Source organism: Peromyscus eremicus, chromosome 1 (genome assembly GCF_949786415.1).
Source record: "Peromyscus eremicus chromosome 1, PerEre_H2_v1, whole genome shotgun sequence".
NCBI lineage: Eukaryota > Metazoa > Chordata > Mammalia > Rodentia > Cricetidae > Peromyscus > Peromyscus eremicus.
In genome coordinates, this window is record NC_081416.1 from 99,345,645 (window position 1) to 99,363,180 (window position 17,536).

At 55.5% G+C, this 17,536-nt stretch overlaps 2 protein-coding genes across 2 annotated transcripts in view; both read left to right on the forward strand.

Annotated features, from left to right (window-relative positions):
* Nucleotides 1-432: 432 nt before the first annotated feature.
* On the forward strand, nt 433-2,777 carry P2ry6 (pyrimidinergic receptor P2Y6). The gene is made up of 2 exons (XM_059252971.1): nt 433-679; nt 1,205-2,777. The coding sequence occupies exon 2, from the start codon at nt 1,239-1,241 to the stop codon at nt 2,223-2,225; it is 987 nt and encodes a 328-aa protein (XP_059108954.1). The 5' UTR covers nt 433-679; nt 1,205-1,238; the 3' UTR covers nt 2,226-2,777.
* Nucleotides 2,778-8,118: 5,341 nt separating this feature from the next.
* Nucleotides 8,119-17,536, forward strand: part of Arhgef17 (Rho guanine nucleotide exchange factor 17) — a 58,920-nt gene continuing 49,502 nt past the window's right edge. Inside the window, exon 1 of the mRNA XM_059270395.1 lies at nt 8,119-11,716. Coding sequence (XP_059126378.1) covers nt 8,534-11,716 — 3,183 coding nt within the window. The 5' untranslated portion in view covers nt 8,119-8,533. The remainder of the gene's footprint in view (nt 11,717-17,536) is intronic.

The following is a 17,536-nucleotide window of genomic DNA, read 5'->3' on the forward strand; positions in this document are numbered from 1 at the left end:
GATTGGTTCCCCCTTGAGAACTGGAGTTTCACTCTGGCCACCAGGGACCACCTCCAGCATTTTTGTTGTTGTTGTTGTTTGTTTGTTTATTTTTATAATTTTTGTGTGGTTTTGCCTGTTTGTGTGTCTGTGTGAGGGTGTCAGATCCCCTGGAACTGGAGTTACAGACAGTTGTGAGCTGCCATGTGGGTGCCGGGAATTGAACCTGGATCTTCTAGAAGAGCAGCCAGTGCTCTTAACCACTGAGCCATCTGCATGGGTGCTTGTGCATGTTCATGTGTGTGCAAATACCAGAGGCATTGGATCCTTTGAAGCTGGAGTTCCAGAGAGTTGTGAGCCTCCTGATTTGGGTACTAGAGCAGTAGTGAATGACCCGAACTGCTCTAGCCTCCCCCAACCCCACCCGCTAAGGTCAACTGGGAGGAAGTTTCCTGTAGCACCTGAGTCACCTCTCCTGGTTCACAGATAAGCTGAGACTGAAAGAACTATGGCTCTGAAGGTGGAATTCAGGCTGAGGACGCTGGCGTTTCCCTCGGGGAGCTCTCGGTGTGTGCACTGTCCACAGGGGTAAACAAAGAGCCACCAGAGCACCTTGTCCTGGACCCAATCTGCCTTGAAGACGCGGAGGACACCAAACCTGGTACTTCCTTCTAAAAGGTCTTCGATCTGCATGAGACAGGTACATACCATTACCACATCCCTACCCCCTAGGGAGCTCTGGAGAAGTCACGCGCGCGCGCGCGCGTGTGTGTGTGTGTGTGTGTGTGTGTGTATGTGTGCGTGTGTGTGTGCTTCTAACCTAAAGACAACATTCCCTTATTCCTCCGATAGGGTGAGGAGATAAATCCCCACCCCAAGATCATGTGGGCAGGAAGCAACACAGCTGTGATTTGAACCCAAGCCCATCAACGCCCCCCTCACAGAAGAGACAATTGACTAGGGTTGTGAGGGATGAATAGAAGTTCACTGGGAAAAGCTGAGAGGAAATCAATACTAGAGAAAGAAATCGGCTTTGATTTCTCTCAAGCTTGAGCTTTATCGGAGCACACATTTCCATGATATGAGATCTGTACGGATCTTTGTAGGGTGATGAGCCTTAAGAGGCGACCAAGTTAAGGACTTGTTCAGATAGTTCAAGGCGTAGATAGGGCCCATGGGGTCGCCAGTGAGCACGCCACTGATAGGATGTGTATTACTTCCCCAGCTTCTCCCAGCATAGGAAAAGCAGTTGGGCAGTTATGGAGCGGGACAATGGCACCACCCAGGCGCCTGGCTTGCCGCCCACCACGTGCGTCTACCGTGAGGATTTCAAGCGGCTGCTGCTACCCCCGGTATACTCAGTGGTGCTGGTGGTCGGCTTGCCACTGAACATCTGTGTCATCGCCCAGATCTGCTCATCCCGCCGGACCCTGACCCGTTCAGCTGTGTATACCCTGAACCTGGCACTGGCAGACCTGCTGTATGCCTGTTCCCTGCCCCTACTCATCTATAACTACGCCAGAGGGGACCACTGGCCCTTCGGAGACCTGGCCTGCCGCCTCGTGCGCTTCCTCTTCTATGCCAACCTACACGGTAGCATCCTGTTCCTCACCTGCATTAGCTTCCAGCGCTACCTCGGGATCTGCCATCCCCTGGCCCCCTGGCACAAGCGTGGGGGTCGCCGCGCTGCCTGGGTGGTGTGTGGAGCCGTGTGGCTGGCCGTCACAACTCAGTGCCTGCCCACAGCCGTCTTTGCTGCCACGGGCATCCAGCGCAACCGCACTGTCTGCTACGACCTGAGCCCACCGGTCCTTTCCACCCGCTACCTGCCCTATGGCATGGCTCTCACGGTCATCGGCTTCTTGCTGCCCTTCACAGCCTTACTGGCCTGCTACTGTCGCATGGCCCGCCGCCTGTGCCGTCAGGATGGCCCAGCAGGACCTGTGGCCCAAGAGCGGCGCAGCAAGGCGGCCCGTATGGCTGTGGTGGTGGCGGCTGTCTTCGCCATCAGCTTCTTGCCTTTCCACATCACTAAGACAGCTTACTTGGCTGTGCGGTCCACGCCTGGGGTCTCTTGCCCTGTACTGGAGACCTTCGCAGCGGCCTACAAAGGCACTCGGCCCTTCGCCAGTGCCAACAGTGTACTGGACCCCATCCTCTTCTACTTCACACAGCAGAAGTTCCGGAGGCAGCCCCATGAGCTCCTGCAGAAGCTCACAGCCAAGTGGCAGAGGCGGAGAGTCTGAGGCCCCAGGGCAGACCCCGAGGCACTGGCAGCCGCATATTTGCCATTGGGACCATGGTGCCAGAAGCTTTCCCCACAACCCCAAACCATACAGAGAGTAAAACTTGGTTCAACAGGCCTGGGTCTGGCCCTCAAGAAGTTCTACATGGCCACAAAGCTAAGACACCGATGTCTCGGGGGCTGGTCAATTCATGCCTGTTATCCCAGAACTCAGGAAGCTGTCACAGGAGGGTAACAAGCTCCAGGCCAGCCTGGTCTGCACGGTGAAGCCCTGACTCAGACAATCAAGTTTGGGGCTACGGCTCAATAGCACATAACTAGAGTGTGCTAGCCCCTGGGCTTAATCCCTAACACTGCAAAATCCAACGAAGGTCTTCTCCCCAACCTTTCTTGTTTACAAGGTGAGGGGACTGCTGGTGCACGATCACGAACGTGAAGGCAAGGTCTTGATCCCTGGGACCCACTTCTTACAAGGAGGAAGAAGCTGGGGGAAGCTCGTGTTCCCATCCACTTGCCAAAACTTTTGCATAAGAGAGATAAATAAATGTGATTTTGTGGGGTTTGTTGTTTTGCTTTTGTTTGTTTCTAGGCCATGTCCCCAGCCCCAGCCAAAACGAACCCTTTAGTCAGATTTTGTCACCCCCTAGGTAAAGGCCAGGCAGTGGTTTAATTGGGATAGGGGTCAAGATGTAGGCTGGAACCTGAAGGAAACTAAGAGCCACTGACGGGCTGGAAATACCCAGGAGGCATCTTAAAGATGGCTGATAACCTGGGAGGGTCAGCCCCAGTGTGACTTGAGGCTGAGTGGGAGTACATGCATGTCATAAAACGGAAGACCAGATTACCCAAAACCACAGCAGGGATACTCCATTGTGGCTTTCACAGTGCCTCCTAATGGCAGGGATACTCCATCCTGGCTTTCACAGTGCCTCTGAATGTTTAATGCTTATACACTTTTGCCACAAGCACCTTTGTCCATGAGTTCCAAAGCCATACAAAAGTTCATCGATACTGCCAACTATCCATTAAGACGATGGATCAATACACTAGAATAGCTCATGCATCTAGAATTAATTATACCAACATGCGGCACTTAAGCCTTAGCAGTATAATATTAAAGAACAAGAAGTCTCTCCAAAATATAAAGAACTAAAGCAGGGCATGATGGCTCACAGCACGTGGGAGGCCAGTCAGGCCACACAGATAGTTGAAGGTGGGCCTGGACTGTGACACTTCTTTATATATACATATATATATATATTTTTTTTTTATTATTTTATTTATTGTGTGTGTGGTGATCAGAAACTTTCAAGAGTTGGTTTTCTTCTTCTAACATGTGGGTCCCAGGGATCAAACTCAGGAGGTCAGTCTTGGCAACAAGTGTCTTTACCCACTGACCCCGCACGCATTTCAAAAAACTAAAGCAGCCGGGCGGTGGTGGCGCACGCCTTTAATCCCAGCACTCGGGAGGCAGAGCCAGGCGGATCTCTGTGAGTTCGAGGCCAGCCTGGACTACCAAGTGAGTCCCAGGAAAGGCGCAAAGCTACACAGAGAAACCCTGTCTCGAAAAAAAAAAAAAAAAAAAAAAACCACAAAAAACTAAAGCAATTACAGAAGCCTGTAATTCTAGCTACTTGAGGGGTGGAGGCAGAAGGATTGAGATCAAGGCCTGCCGAGATTACAGAATGAGTTTGGGGCCAGCTTGAGTAACTTACTGAAACCCTGTCTCAAAAAAAAGGGGGGAGATGTGTGTTGGGGATTTAGTTCAGTGGTATACAATTTGTCTAGTATGTATGAGGTCCAGAGTCCAATCCTAGCAACACATACATATACTCACACACAGAGAGCAGTGAAACAAAATGAAACTCAGAAGCATCCAAGTGGGGCATGGTGGCACACACTTTTAATCCCAGCACTCGGGAGGCACAGGCATCTCTATGAGTTTGAGGCCAGCCTGGTTTATATAGCAATTATTCCAGGCCAGCCAGATCTACACAGTGAGACCCTGCTTGAAAAACAAACAAAGAGAGGGCTGGAGAGATGGCTCAGTGGTTAAGAGCATTGCTGCTCTTCCAGAGGATCTGGTTCAATTCCCAGCACCCACATGGCGGCTTGCAGCTGTCTGTAACTCCAGCTACGGGGCTTCTGACACCTTCATATAGACATGCACGCAAGCAAAATACCAGTGCACATAAAAAATAAATTATTAAAAAAACAAACTAAACAGACAAAAAACCCAATACATGCCTGTCTGTAATGATCCTCAGAAACTAGAGGCTGAGGCAGGAGGACAGGAAGTTGAGGCCAAACACAAAACAAAACAAAAGCAACAACAAAACCAACATCAACAGAAATACTAAAATAAAAATAGTTTGAGGACTGTGTAACTGCAATAAAACCAAATAAGACAAAACCCGGAGCTGGAGAGATGGCTTAGCAGTTAGGAGCACTTATTGCTCTCGAGGAGGACCCGGGTTCGGTTCCCAGTACCCACATGACAGCTCATAAGTGAACCCCTCTTTTGGGTTCCTCGGGCAGTAGTCACACTCATGGTGCACATACATACATACAGGCAAAACATTTATTCACACACACACACACACACACACACACACACACACACACACAAGAGTACCTCTTAAAATACAACAAAAAAGCCAGGCACAGTGCTGCATGTAATCCTAACACCTGGGAGGAAGAGGCGGGAGGAACAGGGGTTGGAGGTCATCCTCAGCTATACAAAGAGTTTGAGGCTGAGATGTGTTACAAGAGATCCTGTGGGGGGCAGAGGGAGGAGAGAGAGAAAGGAGAGAAGGAGGGAGAGAGAGAGAACATATGAACGCTGATTAGCACAGGTCCGAGACGGGTCTGAGGCTGTCCCTCAGTGGTGGGACACAGGAATGAGACGGAAGTTACTACAAATGTCCTGGCTGTTTTGTTTTTTGGTAAGAGTCAGCCAGGCAAGTGATGAGAATGTAAAGTGAACAAGAGATGCTGACTAATGAAATCCTAGGCACCCCAGGTCTAATGTGGGGGTACAGGTAGTGTCCGAGAGACTGTTTGGCTTTGGAAAGGAGTCAGAAGCCAGATCTCCCCTTCAGAGAGCTCCTTTCCGGGGACACGTGGTTCTATTAAGTTCCATTGGCCATCCTGCACATGACCTTGATCATCCAACCTTTCCATATTGATTTTTCCCAAGGACTTCTACAGCTCTGACCTCACAAGGTTACCGGCTGAGTGAGTAGATCACACTCATTCATTCCCCCACAGAAGAGAAGCCTGAGGCTCACAGACACTCACATGGCATCTCACAACCTTCTTGGAGACCTGAGCTCCAAGGGAATCTGAACACATATAGGCAGACAAAAGAGACACACGCAGGCAGGCAAGAACACCCACATACATAAAGCAAAATAAAAATAAAAAGAGACCGGAGTGAGATGCCACTCTGCCTGGCCAAGATCCTTAAATATCCTCCCTCCTCACAAGTGGGGCTAGGGGCCAGGCTAGCTTACTTCAGCCAAGCATAGGTGGCAGGACTCTTGGGGCCTATGACCTGAGTCTCTATTCCTTCTCCATCAGTTTGCCTGTTTGGGATGTGGGATAAAGACCTGTCTCAGAAGTGTCCTGAAGGCAAAATCTAACAGTGCATTGAAGCTGGAAGAGCACATACTTCAGACCTGGGGCTGTGGCTGAGCAGTAGAGGCGTGACTACCAAGCATACCCAAAGCCCTGGGTTTGATCCCAGTACAACAAAAGAAAAGACCACGTCATGCCATAGGAACCATCATCATGGAGGGAGACAGTGACTCCATACACACCTGAACTTGCTGAGGGGAACCTGACTCCACCTCACTTTTCCGACAAGGCAGCTGCGGCCCAAAGAAGCATGGAGGTTTATTCATTGTCACCAAGCAAGGCAGAGCAGAGCGGCACAAGCCCAGCAGGGCTCTCTTCCTTGCCCACTAACTTGTCAGTGGTGAGGACAAGATTTACCGCTTATACCCTTTGAGGCAGAACTGAGATAAAATTGGGCAAGGGACTAGCAAGAGGCTGGTCTCAACTCAGGAGGGCTATCTCCACGCCTGGAGCCTTCCTACAAACTAATGGGTGGTCCAGCAGGAGAACAGCTTCTTACCCTGGGGGTTGTGTGAGCAGCAAGGGCCTGGGGTCCAGCTAGAGGCTGCCTTCCCTTACTCTGCAGCCAGCATGCTGCCCTCTCCCCATCTTGCTCCCCACATCCGGTTACTGGCACTGAGAGTCTTTGGCTGGGACTGACGCGGCCCTGGGGTTGGTTGGGGAAAGCATGCGCCACTGACCTTAACTGCTTATGAGGTGAGCATGAGAGGAATGGGGCCTACACGTAACAGAGCGGAAGGAGTTTGTCCTGTTCCCAAGGAGGCTGAGCTCTGCCCACCGCCCACTGACAGAGAGGCAGGGCTGCTGGGGACAGACCCTCCTTCTTCATCAAGATCTGAAGCCAGGGAAAGCTGTCTGAAGGCGCGTGATGATTGAAGACCTTAAAGTCTGAATTTGAGTCACACGTGAGCTGCCCTTTCCTTCCGACTTCTACAACGGCCTTTGTTATGTCTTTAATAGCATTTATCCCCAAGAGTAGCTCGAGGATTTAATAAAATACATAAACTATTACCCGTACCTCCTAGGCAGTCCATATAGTCTCACTCGTTTAGATGTGGAGTCCTACATTTAAACCGTCTGGGCAAAGAGGGACCTAACAGAAGCAGATGAGGGTGGGAAGAAATTGACGCCTCAGTAACCAGAACAATTTTAGACTTGCCAGACTGCAGTAGAGGCGGGAGGGGAGCTCTAGGGTAGATCATTGTTGCAGCAGGAGAGACCTACACCTTCCTGGTCTGAAGGGTGGAGCAGCCGCAGGTAGGAGTATAGGTTTGGCGGTAGGAAGATGAGGGCGTTCCCGTCCAACCTCCCTTTGTGCGGAATGCCGAAGAAAGGGCAGAGTGCTTGGCAAAGTAAGGGGGCAGGAAACGCCTGAAAGCGAGTGAAACCTTCCTAACTCTTCCATGGTTGGTTGTGGGTGGATGGGGTTTTATCTCTACAGAGCTCGGAGGGAGCAGAGAATCCGGCCCGCAGAGGGCGCAAGAGCCACGTACCCCCGACCGCAGGGAGAAGGAGGAGGCGGGGTGTAGAGATTAGAGGCTCCCAGGACCAAGGGGGTGGGGTGGGGGGCAGCTGGGAAAATGGAGCGGGGAGTTGTGTGTAATAGTCCTGAGAGGTGGGACTTCTAGAGCAGCACAGGGTGGGTTAAGGGACAGTCAGAGATGGACAGGCCCCAGGGAGGTGGGATATAGGTGGAGCGTTTGAGTGCGGGGCGGAACATGGGCGTGGTGCAGCGGGATTCGCCGCTGAAGGATGGGTGAGGGGCGTGGTCTGAGCAAGGTGGGGAGCCGCAAGCGCTCGGGTGGGCCTGCCCCGCCCACGTCACCCTGGGTCCCACCTCTTTTCCGGCCAGAAGAGTTTCTGCGTGTACCTGAGTATCGGTGTGTACCAGAGTTTGTGGGTCTTGGGTTGCCATGTTGGAGCCCCTCCGGCAGAGGTTCCCGCGTGAAAGAGGCTCAGTCGCGGTGCTACGTTCTGCAGAGTTGTCCACTCTCTGAGCTCCCGTGTATCTGAACGAGTCCCCGGGGAGGATCAGCCCACAGCTTTCCCGACGGACTCCTCTAAGAGGGTCGTTTCGGTCTACAAATGTTCAAGCATCTTGTTTCTCCTTCGGCTCCTCCCTGATTCCCTCCCCCCCCAGTGTTCCCAGCCTCGCGCGCTCCCGGAGCCCACCCCCTCTTTTAGGCGCCAGGCCCCGCCCCCCGCCCCCTTTCCTCTGCCTCAAAGTTTATTTGCAACAAAAGGGAGCAGAGAACTAGCAGCCTAGGGGGAGGAAGAGGGAGCTGGAGCGGGAGCTCGAGGGGAGAGGCAGGCCGGCCGCCGGGCTTCGCAGGCGGACTTGGAGTGCAGGAACCAAGCCTTGGCCCCTCGCCGGCCGGGCCGCGATGCCCCTGGCCGCTCTCGAGGAGGTTAAGGCTGGGCCTGGGGTCGACGCTGGGGCGAGAGGGGCCGCCCAGGATGAAGCCGCTGCCGTCCGCAGCCGCAGAAACTTGATCCTCGACTGATAAACCTCTGCTCAGGTCTCCGCACCCTCCTCCCCAGCCGCCGCACGCTGCGGGTGCAGGATCCAGGCTCTCGGACCGAGGCCACTGCGCGCCCTCGGAGCAGGGGTGCAGGGGGGGTTGGCCGCGGGGCCCCGAGGCCAGCCCCCCCGGAGTGACTGCCACCACCATGGCGGACGGGTCACCTCGGCCCCCACTTTATCGCAGCGTCTCGTTCAAACTGCTGGAGCGCTGGAGCGGCGGACCCGGGCCGAAGGAAGAGGACGCGGACACCCCCGGGTTGCGGCGCCGAGCTTCGTGCCGGCCAGCCGCGGCAGTCCCGGGCCAGCCCTCCCGGCGCGTGTCCAAGCTGGCGTCGGGGCCCCCGGCCGCCCCCGCGCAGCCGCGCCCGCTCCGTAGCCTCTCGCCATCCGTGCGCCAGCTTTCCCGGCGCTTCGACGCGGCGCGTTTGGACAACGACTCCGCTGGTGCCCGGGACGAGGGTTGCTCCCCCAGCACCACAGAAGAAGCAGCTGAAGGCACTGAGCGTGGGGCCTGGCCCAGCGTCACCGAGATGCGCAAACTGTTCGGCGGCCCGAGCTCCAGGAGACCAAGTGTGGACTCTGAAGCCCTGGGGACGACCAGCCCCGACGGAGCTTCGTGGGAGTCCCCAGTTCGTGAACCCCGGCAGCCTCCAACGCCACCTCCTCGAACGTGCTTCCCTCTGGCTGGCTTGCGTTCTGCACGGCCGCTGTCCGGGCCGGGGATCGAGGGGAGGCGACGTCGGCAGCAGCAACAGGAGCGGGCGCAGCGTCCGGCGGATGGTTTACATTCTTGGCATAGCTTCTCCCAACCGCAGGCCGGGGCCCGGGCCTCCTCCTCCTCCTCCTCCATTACCTCCTCCTATCCTGTCAGCCGCAGCCGGGCTGCTAGTTCCAGCGAGGAGGAAGAGGAGGGACCGCAGCCACAGCTTGGGCCGCAGAGTCCGGCCTACCTCGGCGGCCACTCTTCGGGCAGTGATGAGGACCCAGATGGTGAGGATGGCCGTCGCTGGAGAGGGAGAGGGTTCAGGCCTGGAAACTCTCTGTTGGTTCGTGGCTGCAGCCAGGACAGTGATGAGCTAAATTCGGGCGGCTTGGGATCAGCAGGTGGTGTCGGGAGCCCCGAACCTCCGATATCTCCAAGAACCTCTATGGAGGAGGGACTCCGGGAGTGGGGTACTGGTACGCAGCCCTGCGTCCCAGGTCCTCAGGAGAGCTTAAGGCCTCTGTCTGACACTGGGGGAGCACCTTTCCGTGTGGCTAAGGTGAGCTTTCCTGCGTACCTGGCCAGCCCAGCTGGCTCCCGTGGTAGTAGTCGCTATTCTAGCACTGAGACCCTCAAGGATGATGAACTATGGTCCAGCCGCAGTTCTGTGAGCTGGGGTGTGTATCGCTCCCCGAGTTTTGGAACCGGAGAAGGGCTCCTTCTGCGGCCCCAGACTAGGTCCCGCACTAAGGGACCGGTAGGCACCACCAGGCCACTGAGGGATGGAGGATTGGAGCTAGACAAGAACCGACAGCGCAAGTCACTATCGAATCCAGATATCGCCTCCGAGACGCTGACGCTGCTCAGTTTTCTGCGCTCAGACCTTTCAGAGCTGAGGGTCCGAAAGCCCAGTGGGGGCCCCGGGAACAGTCCCCTAGATGGCGGAGACTCACCATCACCAGGTAGCCCAGTGGAGCAACTCGAGTCCATGCCACCCCAAAGTCCAGCGTCACCCACCACTCGACCCACCCTCAAGGACCTGACAGCTACCCTGCGCAGGGCAAAGTCGTTCAGCTGCTCAGAGAAGCCCATGGCTCGCCGCTTGCTCCGCACCAGCGCCTTGAAACCCAGCTCCTCTGAGCTCCTGCTGGCAGGCTCTGGGGCAGAGGAGGATCCACTGCCACTCGTGGTCCAGGATCAGTATGTGCAGGAGGCCCGTCAGGTTTTTGAGAAGATACAGCGCATGGGTGCACAGCAGGATGATGGAAGTGATGTCAGCCCTAGAAGCCCCGGCTGGGCAGGCGACATGACCCAAGGGCAGCGGTCTCAGGAGGAGCTCTCCGGCCCTGAGTCCAGCCTGACAGATGAGGGCATTGGGACAGAGCTCTCTGGCCCCGAGCCTCTCGGTGCCACCTTTTGCAGCCTAGATCCTGCAGGGGTATGGCGACCTCTTTCCTCCACCTCAGCTCAGATGAACCACCTCCATGGGGTTGGGACGGAAGACAGTCTGGGTGGGAGAGCCCTTGTGTCTCCTGAGACCCCCCCAACACCAGGTGCTCTCCGCAGGAGACGCAAACTCCCACCCTCAGGCCCTAGTGGAGCTGATCTAAGCAGTGGAGAGGCAAGTGAGGCCTACAGATCCCTGAGTGACCCTATTCCACAGCGTCATCGGGCTGCTGAGGAGCCCTCCGGGTTCTCTGTGGACAGCAACCTTCTGGGCTCACTGAACTCTAAGACAGGGCTTCCAGTGACCCCAACGATGGATGAGGGCCTGACCAGTGGCCACAGTGACTGGTCTGTGGTTAGTGACGAGAATAAGGACTATCAGGAAGTCATTCAGAGTATTGTTCAGGGGCCTGGTGCCTTGGGGCGTATGGGAGAAGACAGGATCGCTGGCAAGACCCCTAAGAAGAAATCTCTGAGTGACCCTAGTCGCCGTGGGGAGTTGGCTGGGCCTGAATTTGAGGGCCCAGGAGGGGAGCCCATTCGAGAAGTGGAGCCCACGCTGCCTCCATCCAGCAGTGAACCTATCCTTGCAGAGCAGTGGGCAGAGCCAGAAGACCTCGGTCCTGCCAGAGGCAGGGCACAGTCAGAGAGGGCCCTACCTGCCCCACCTGCCTCCTCCACTGCCCACCACGACTTCCATCTTGACCCCAAACTGGCCAATGTTCTCTCCCCTCGACTCATCCGCCGAGGTTCCAAGAAGCGCCCAGCCCGGAGCAGTCACCAGGAGCTTCGGAGAGCAGAGGACAACCAGGACCAAAATGGTAGCCAGACACAAGTCCGGTCTTCCTCCAAACATGTTCGACATGCCAGCGTGCCTGCTACCTTCACACCTATTGTGGTGCCTGAGCCTGGGACTTCCGTGGGACCCCCTGTGGCTGTGCCAGGGCCTGTGGGCTTCCCTGCGAGAGCTCATCCCACACTGCAGGCACCATCACTTGAAGATGTCACCAAGCAGTACATGCTGAGCCTCCACTCTGGTGACGGTCCCGCCCCAGGTCCTGTGGACCCATCCTGCTTGCCTCCCTCCGCACCGCCCTCTGCTGAGACCAAGCCCTCTGGGGCTGCCAGGGCTCCAGATGAGCCTGCCCCAGCAAGCAAGTGCTGTAGCAAGCCACAAGTGGTAAGTCCTGTAGAGAGATTTGGAGGGGGGTACAGGAGAGCCATGGGCACCAACCTGACAGGAGCTTTTGTGTCTACTCAGTGGGCAGATGTCCAGATCCACAGGTGCTTATCTACCCTGGAATAACGTGAAGGGCACTGGGCTTCAGTTGATCCCGGTTCTGAAGAGGCTTCAGGATGTTGCTAATGTCAAAGGGTCTGTCTGCCCCAAGGTGTTCTGGTGGTGGCTGCAGAGGTCCTGGGGATGTTTCTCAGAACTTGAGATTCTCACGGTTCTTTTTGTTGTAAATGCACTGAAAGTCTGGGAGAGGACGATGACATTCAGCCCAGGCTCCGGTCTCAATGCCCAGCTCTTCACTGATCTCATTTCAGGTCACAGTTGACATGTTCTTGCCTTTAAGTCTGTCCCAAGGCCTGGGAGACTTAGGGAGGCACCGGCCTTAATTTATGGAGCAGCAGAGGGCCTCAGGGGTCCACCCCTGATCTTATTCTAGTTTTCTGACATTGGCCTTTCTTGTGACTCAACATCCCCATCTGTAAGACTGGGTCTGAGGGATGTGGATGAAGCAGTTTCTATCCAGGTGCTATTGTGCAGAATTGGGAGAGTCTGCTTTGTGAGTTTGGGTAGTTATGGGACCAATGCCAACATGCCCCTCCTCAGTTAGAGGAGTTTCGAGCTTGAGTTGTTAGGGAAGTGTGGTGACAGGTTTCTACTGAGGCTCGGCCGCAAAGGCCCCTAAGAGGGATTGAGAGTTCTGGTCCCTGTAGACAGGGCGGTCTCGGTGAGCCAGGGTGAAGGCTCTGGCCCCTCATCCTGCCTCTCTGGATCTGCCTCTCTGGACCCTCCCACCTCTGTCCTGTTGATCCCAGGCCTCGGGCTCATTCCCATCCTCCACAAAGCTCTCCCTTCTCTTGTCTTGCCTCAGCTATACCTAGGTTTTGGCTATGGATACAGACTGGCTCTAGGCAACATCTACCCTGGCATGGGAGAGTTGCAAGTAGATTTGCAGCTCTGGGCTGGAAGCTGAACTCAGGGATGGCCTGGGGTTATGTCAACTGCGGCCTGCCCAGGCTCCCACTGTGTTGCTGACTTCAGAAGCTGGGAAACCCTACACCCTGGACTAATTTGGTCACTTGGCTTCTCGGAGCTCTTAAGGGCCCCTTGAACTCCCTATCGTTTCTCTCCTCTCTATTTCCTCTGTCCCAGCCCTGCTCCTCTTTATGGAGGCGGCCGGGAGGGACAGACAGGGAGTGGGCAGAGGAGACTTTGGGATCTGGCTTTTCTTCAGAGACCCCATTAGGGGAGCCTGAGCAGCAGAGCCAGTTCTGTGCTTGGAGGGTGGGGGGAGGGAGTCCCAGCTTCCTTTTCCAGGTAATGGTTTCCTATGGAAGTATAGTGGGAGTTGAGGGGCATCCAGGAAATTAGGGAGCCTGGGGGACAGGCACTGAGGACGAAGAGGAAGAAGAGTTTCATTGGGCTGGCTCCTGCCCCCTTCACGTTCTCCAGTGACCTCCCTCCTGAGAGCTGTGGTATGGAGCAGTCCCTAATATACAGCCTTCTCCTGTCCCCGAAAGAGGCTTTCTCTGACATTTCGGCTCCTCCCCCGTCTCCAGGCCCAGCTGGATGTTCCCTCTCACCCCTCAGAAGAGAGAAGGGGGAGTCTGTAATTAGAAGAGCCAGACTGGAGATCCCCAGGACCAGTTTCATCCCTGTTATGTGGATTGCTCTCCCTTCTGTAAAATGGAGATAATGGGCTGTGCCCAGAAGGCTCTGTAGGTGGGCGGTGGTGTGAGCATTCCCTCCCTGGGGGCAGGAGAGAGGACCAAACAGGCTCTGCTGCCTCAGCTGCTTCTCGGTGACCAGGCTTGGCTTCCTCCTCCCCCACTGCTGTCTAAGCACAGGCCTCAGTGACACCTGGTAGACTACGTTAGGCCATGCCTCCTTCTCCACCCCCTTGTTAAGCCTGGAAGTTCTTCCATCTGCTACCTTCAATTTCTTCTTCTATCCCTTTCCTTCTGGCTTCAGAAAGATGGGGAGCAGCTGTCCACTCCCCGCTTCCTGCTGGCTTCTCTTGAGTAGACAATGTTCCCTTGTCTCAGGCTTGGGGCTCCTGTCACGATCCCGGTACTGTGGGTGGAGGTGGTGTGGCTTGGCCTTCAGAATAAAGAGGGGATGAGAGAGGAATTGTCATGTTCTGCTTATGGAGCATAAACCAATGTCAGGGGCTAAGAGGAGAGAACTGGGGTCTCAGAAAACCACAGAGGGAGTCCCTCTCACTCAGGCCTCTCCTACCTCAGCATCTCCTCGCATTGTGAGGAGGCACTGCTTAGCCTCTGACTCATCTGGACCTGGACAGTCATCTTTAGGACTTAGTTTTCCCTTCTTTGCACTGGGGAATGGGCAGCCTGATCTTTGAGGCTCTGGAGGAAGGGCTCATTCTGCAGCCTGTCCAAGAGAACGGAGCCAGGAGAGTCAGCGTGCCTAGAGGGGAGAGAAAGTCTGTTCCTGAGTACTGTGAACGAGGGGCAGCTGAGGGGCAGCTCGTGGGTCACCACGGCTGTGCTGTGTGGGCCTTCCTATTTCTCCTACTCCAGGCCTCTGTTTTTTTCCAGCTAGGTCCATTGTTGCCATTATGTTGTCCAGGGACCACGCTTTGCACCAAGGCATTCATTCCTCTGTGGGGCTTCAGAGTAATCTTTTATAGTTTATTTTTCTGCCCCTTGACACTTATACCATCTATAGCCCAGAAGCAGGAAGTGACTTGTCTCTGAGGATTGTAGATGGCCAGATTCTTGAGACTTTGACATACCGAAATAGCTGTAACAGTGACTGTTGTTGATTGCGTGCCCGTTTTATGGCGGGCACCAGTGGTGTCTTGTTGTGTGAAAGACTGGGTATCTATCTTACTGTGGGAGTCACCCTGAATCCTAGTTAATTGGTGTCTTAAAGAAAAGGAATCAAGGGATTGTTCTAGTTTCTAAAGTGAGACTGGCCTGCCATCTGAGGAGGGCATAAATCAGGGACAGCTGGGGCATTACTTACACGTCGTGGTGTAACAGCCCGAGTGTGTTCATGGCGGTGTGTAATTCACCAGGGCCTAATGTTGGGTGGGAAGAACTCTGAGACCCAGAAGAGGAGAATGCTAAGTCCAAGGTCACACAGTAAGGCCAGGCAGAGCTGGCCCGAGCCCCAGAACTGCTGGCCTTCTTCCTCTGCCACTCACTGCAGCCCTGGCCCCCAACCCCAGCCTGCTGAGCTGCCCTGCCTTCTGCAGGCCTGGGCTGCAGTTCTTCCCACCACTTTTGTCTAGCTGGCTCCCCCTTGGCCGGGACTTGGAGGCAAGTTTCCCTCCTGCCTCTGCTTGGCTCTTTGCTGTGATTCCCCCCCATGGAAGCTGCTTCCGTTGGGAGGAGATGAGGCAGTTAGGACATTTGGAATTCTGAGCAGTACCAAATATCTATAATTAATGTCTTGTCACCCAGCAGGAGGGTGGGATGGGGGAGGACAGGGCTTATCCCCTGCCCCACCGTCTTTCCCAGGGCCGTGTGGTGTTGGGAGGAAAGGGGGTGCTCTCCAGGAATGAGTCCACCCAGCAGGGAAGGGTTGGAGGAGGGACCAGAGTTGAGTGTGACATTTTCCAGCCCAGCATTTCTGGGACCAGCTGGATTTGAGACGCTGCAGCTAATCCTGTCCCCAGCCCCCTCCCCCAAGGTAGGGACTTGTCCCTCCTGCTTCCCTCCCTCCCATCTGACTGCTAGGGCTGCACGTGGTGCACAGCAGTGGGTGGAGCCATCCCCGAGCAGCCTGGGAGCTGAGGCATGCATCTGGGAATCCAGACGCCATACGCTGTCTTGAAGGTGCTTAGGATGTTAGTCTGCAGGCTGGCAGGGGAGGCTCCCTGGAGGTCACTTCAGCCTGCATTGAGGCCTGGAAAGCTGGGAGAGAGGAAGGCATTCTAGGAGGGCATGGCATTTGCAGGGGCTGGGAGGAGGCCTTCCGGGCAGGCTGTTGTAGTGGAAGTTTGGTTTTAGCATCCGTGCACTGAACAGCCGACTTCCCAAGCACCCCTTGGCAGGCCCGGCACCGTTCTAGAGTGGAAAGACAGCAGTGCAGAGGCCTGCCTTTCTGGACCTTCCAGACTGGTGAAGACACGTGTCTGCAAAGGAGGACACTGTCAGGGAACAGAAGGTTTGGGGGAAAAATAGAACCAGGTGAAGAAGTTGAGGATGACAAGCTGGGGTATTATTTTAGATCACGGGGTCTGGAGAGGCCTGTGAGAGGAGGTGTTAACATCTGATGCCCAGAAGTGAGAGAGGGAGTCAGGTAGCTGCAGGGAGGGGGGATTTCTGAGAAGAAAGGAACAGCAAATGCAAAGGCCCTGGTGTGTGTGAGGAATGGACACGGGGTAGTGTAGATAGAGCTGAGCGGTAGGAGGTCAGAGGTCAGTGAGCAAAAGATAGGTCTTATAGGCCAGTGGGAGGACTTGGCATCTACCTGAAGTGAGAGCTAGGTACTGTCAGGGGGCTCTGAGTGAAATAATGACCCAAGCTGTTGTGTGGGGCTTGCAGGGTCCAGCATGGAAGCAGCGAAGCAAGTCAGGAGGCCCCAGACGTAAGCAATGATGGTAGCCTGCCTGGGCCAGCGGAGATGTGGAGAGGAGTGTCTCAGCTGAAGCCCCAAGAGTCTAGACCTCTAGTACCCATGTGAGCAAGGCACTACTGCCTGCCGGATGTGGTGGCGCACACCTTTTATCCCAGCACTTGGGAGGCACAGGCAGGCAGATCTCTGTGAGTTCGAGGGCAGCCTGGTCTACAGAGCGAGTCCCAGGCTAGACAGGGCTATATAGTAAGACCCTGTTTCAAAGAAATGAAAAGACAGTACTACCCTCTGCTCCAGCAGCTGACAAGTGAGAGGGGTCACTCATGAGGAGGGTGAGATGACAGAGCTACCTACTGCCCTGTGGGGGCTTAGGTCAAAGACTAGAGAGGAGCACTTGGGCCCCAGTGTTTCCTATGGAGCCACTGTGGCCCCTGCCCAGGGAGCTTGTGCCGCAGCGGCCCTGGCCCACCCATCTAATCCCAGGCTTGGTGAGGTGAAGAAGCAGGGTTGGAGCCTGCAGAGTTTTGTCCAGGGCCCTGTGGCTCACGAGTAATCTGGCACTAGGTGTCCTGTCTCCAGGTCATACGCTGGTCCCAGAATTCCCAATGAGTCAAGTTGGCAGACATGGTGGTGGCAGTCAGGAGGAAGGGGGAGCCTGTGTTTCCCAGAAAGACTCGTAACCCTGGCACACTCATTGGGAAACGTGCCCAGGAAGCTTGGCGCCTTGCTGGCAGGCCCTGAAATGGGGGCCCTGGGTCGTCTGGGAAGCACAAGCTAATCAGAGATGATATCCTCCCCCACAGTTGGTACCCCCACCACCTCTCAGGCCTCTGGGGCCTCCCAGGGATGGACAGAGGCTGAAGGACAGTGCCAGACTGCTAGGCTCTGAGCCCCAGTTCAGGATGTGCAGGCCGTTTGAACCCCCAGATGGCCCTCCGGTAACTGTAGGGTTCACTAGGGGTGACCTGGCAGAGTACAGGGAGGTCTGCCCAGGGAGTTCGGAGGCCAAGGATGCAGCTGAGCCTCACCCTTTCCCTCCCGTGAGGCCTTTGAAGAGTCCCATACCCTTGGAGCCACAAGTGCCTTAGTGGCCTTGAGCCCCAAGATTACGCCTCCTCCCAGGGCTGCCAGGGCTACAGCAGCTGTTCTGGGCAGGAGCATCTCCTGCAGACCAGGAAGGGCTAGCAGGCTGGGTCCTGGGCTGCTGAGGACTCTGCTCCA

What these genes read in the sequence shown, in the direction of transcription:
- P2ry6 (XM_059252971.1), top strand. Translation starts at nt 1,239, where the DNA reads ATGGAGCGGGACAATGGCACCACCCAGGCGCCTGGCTTGCCGCCCACC.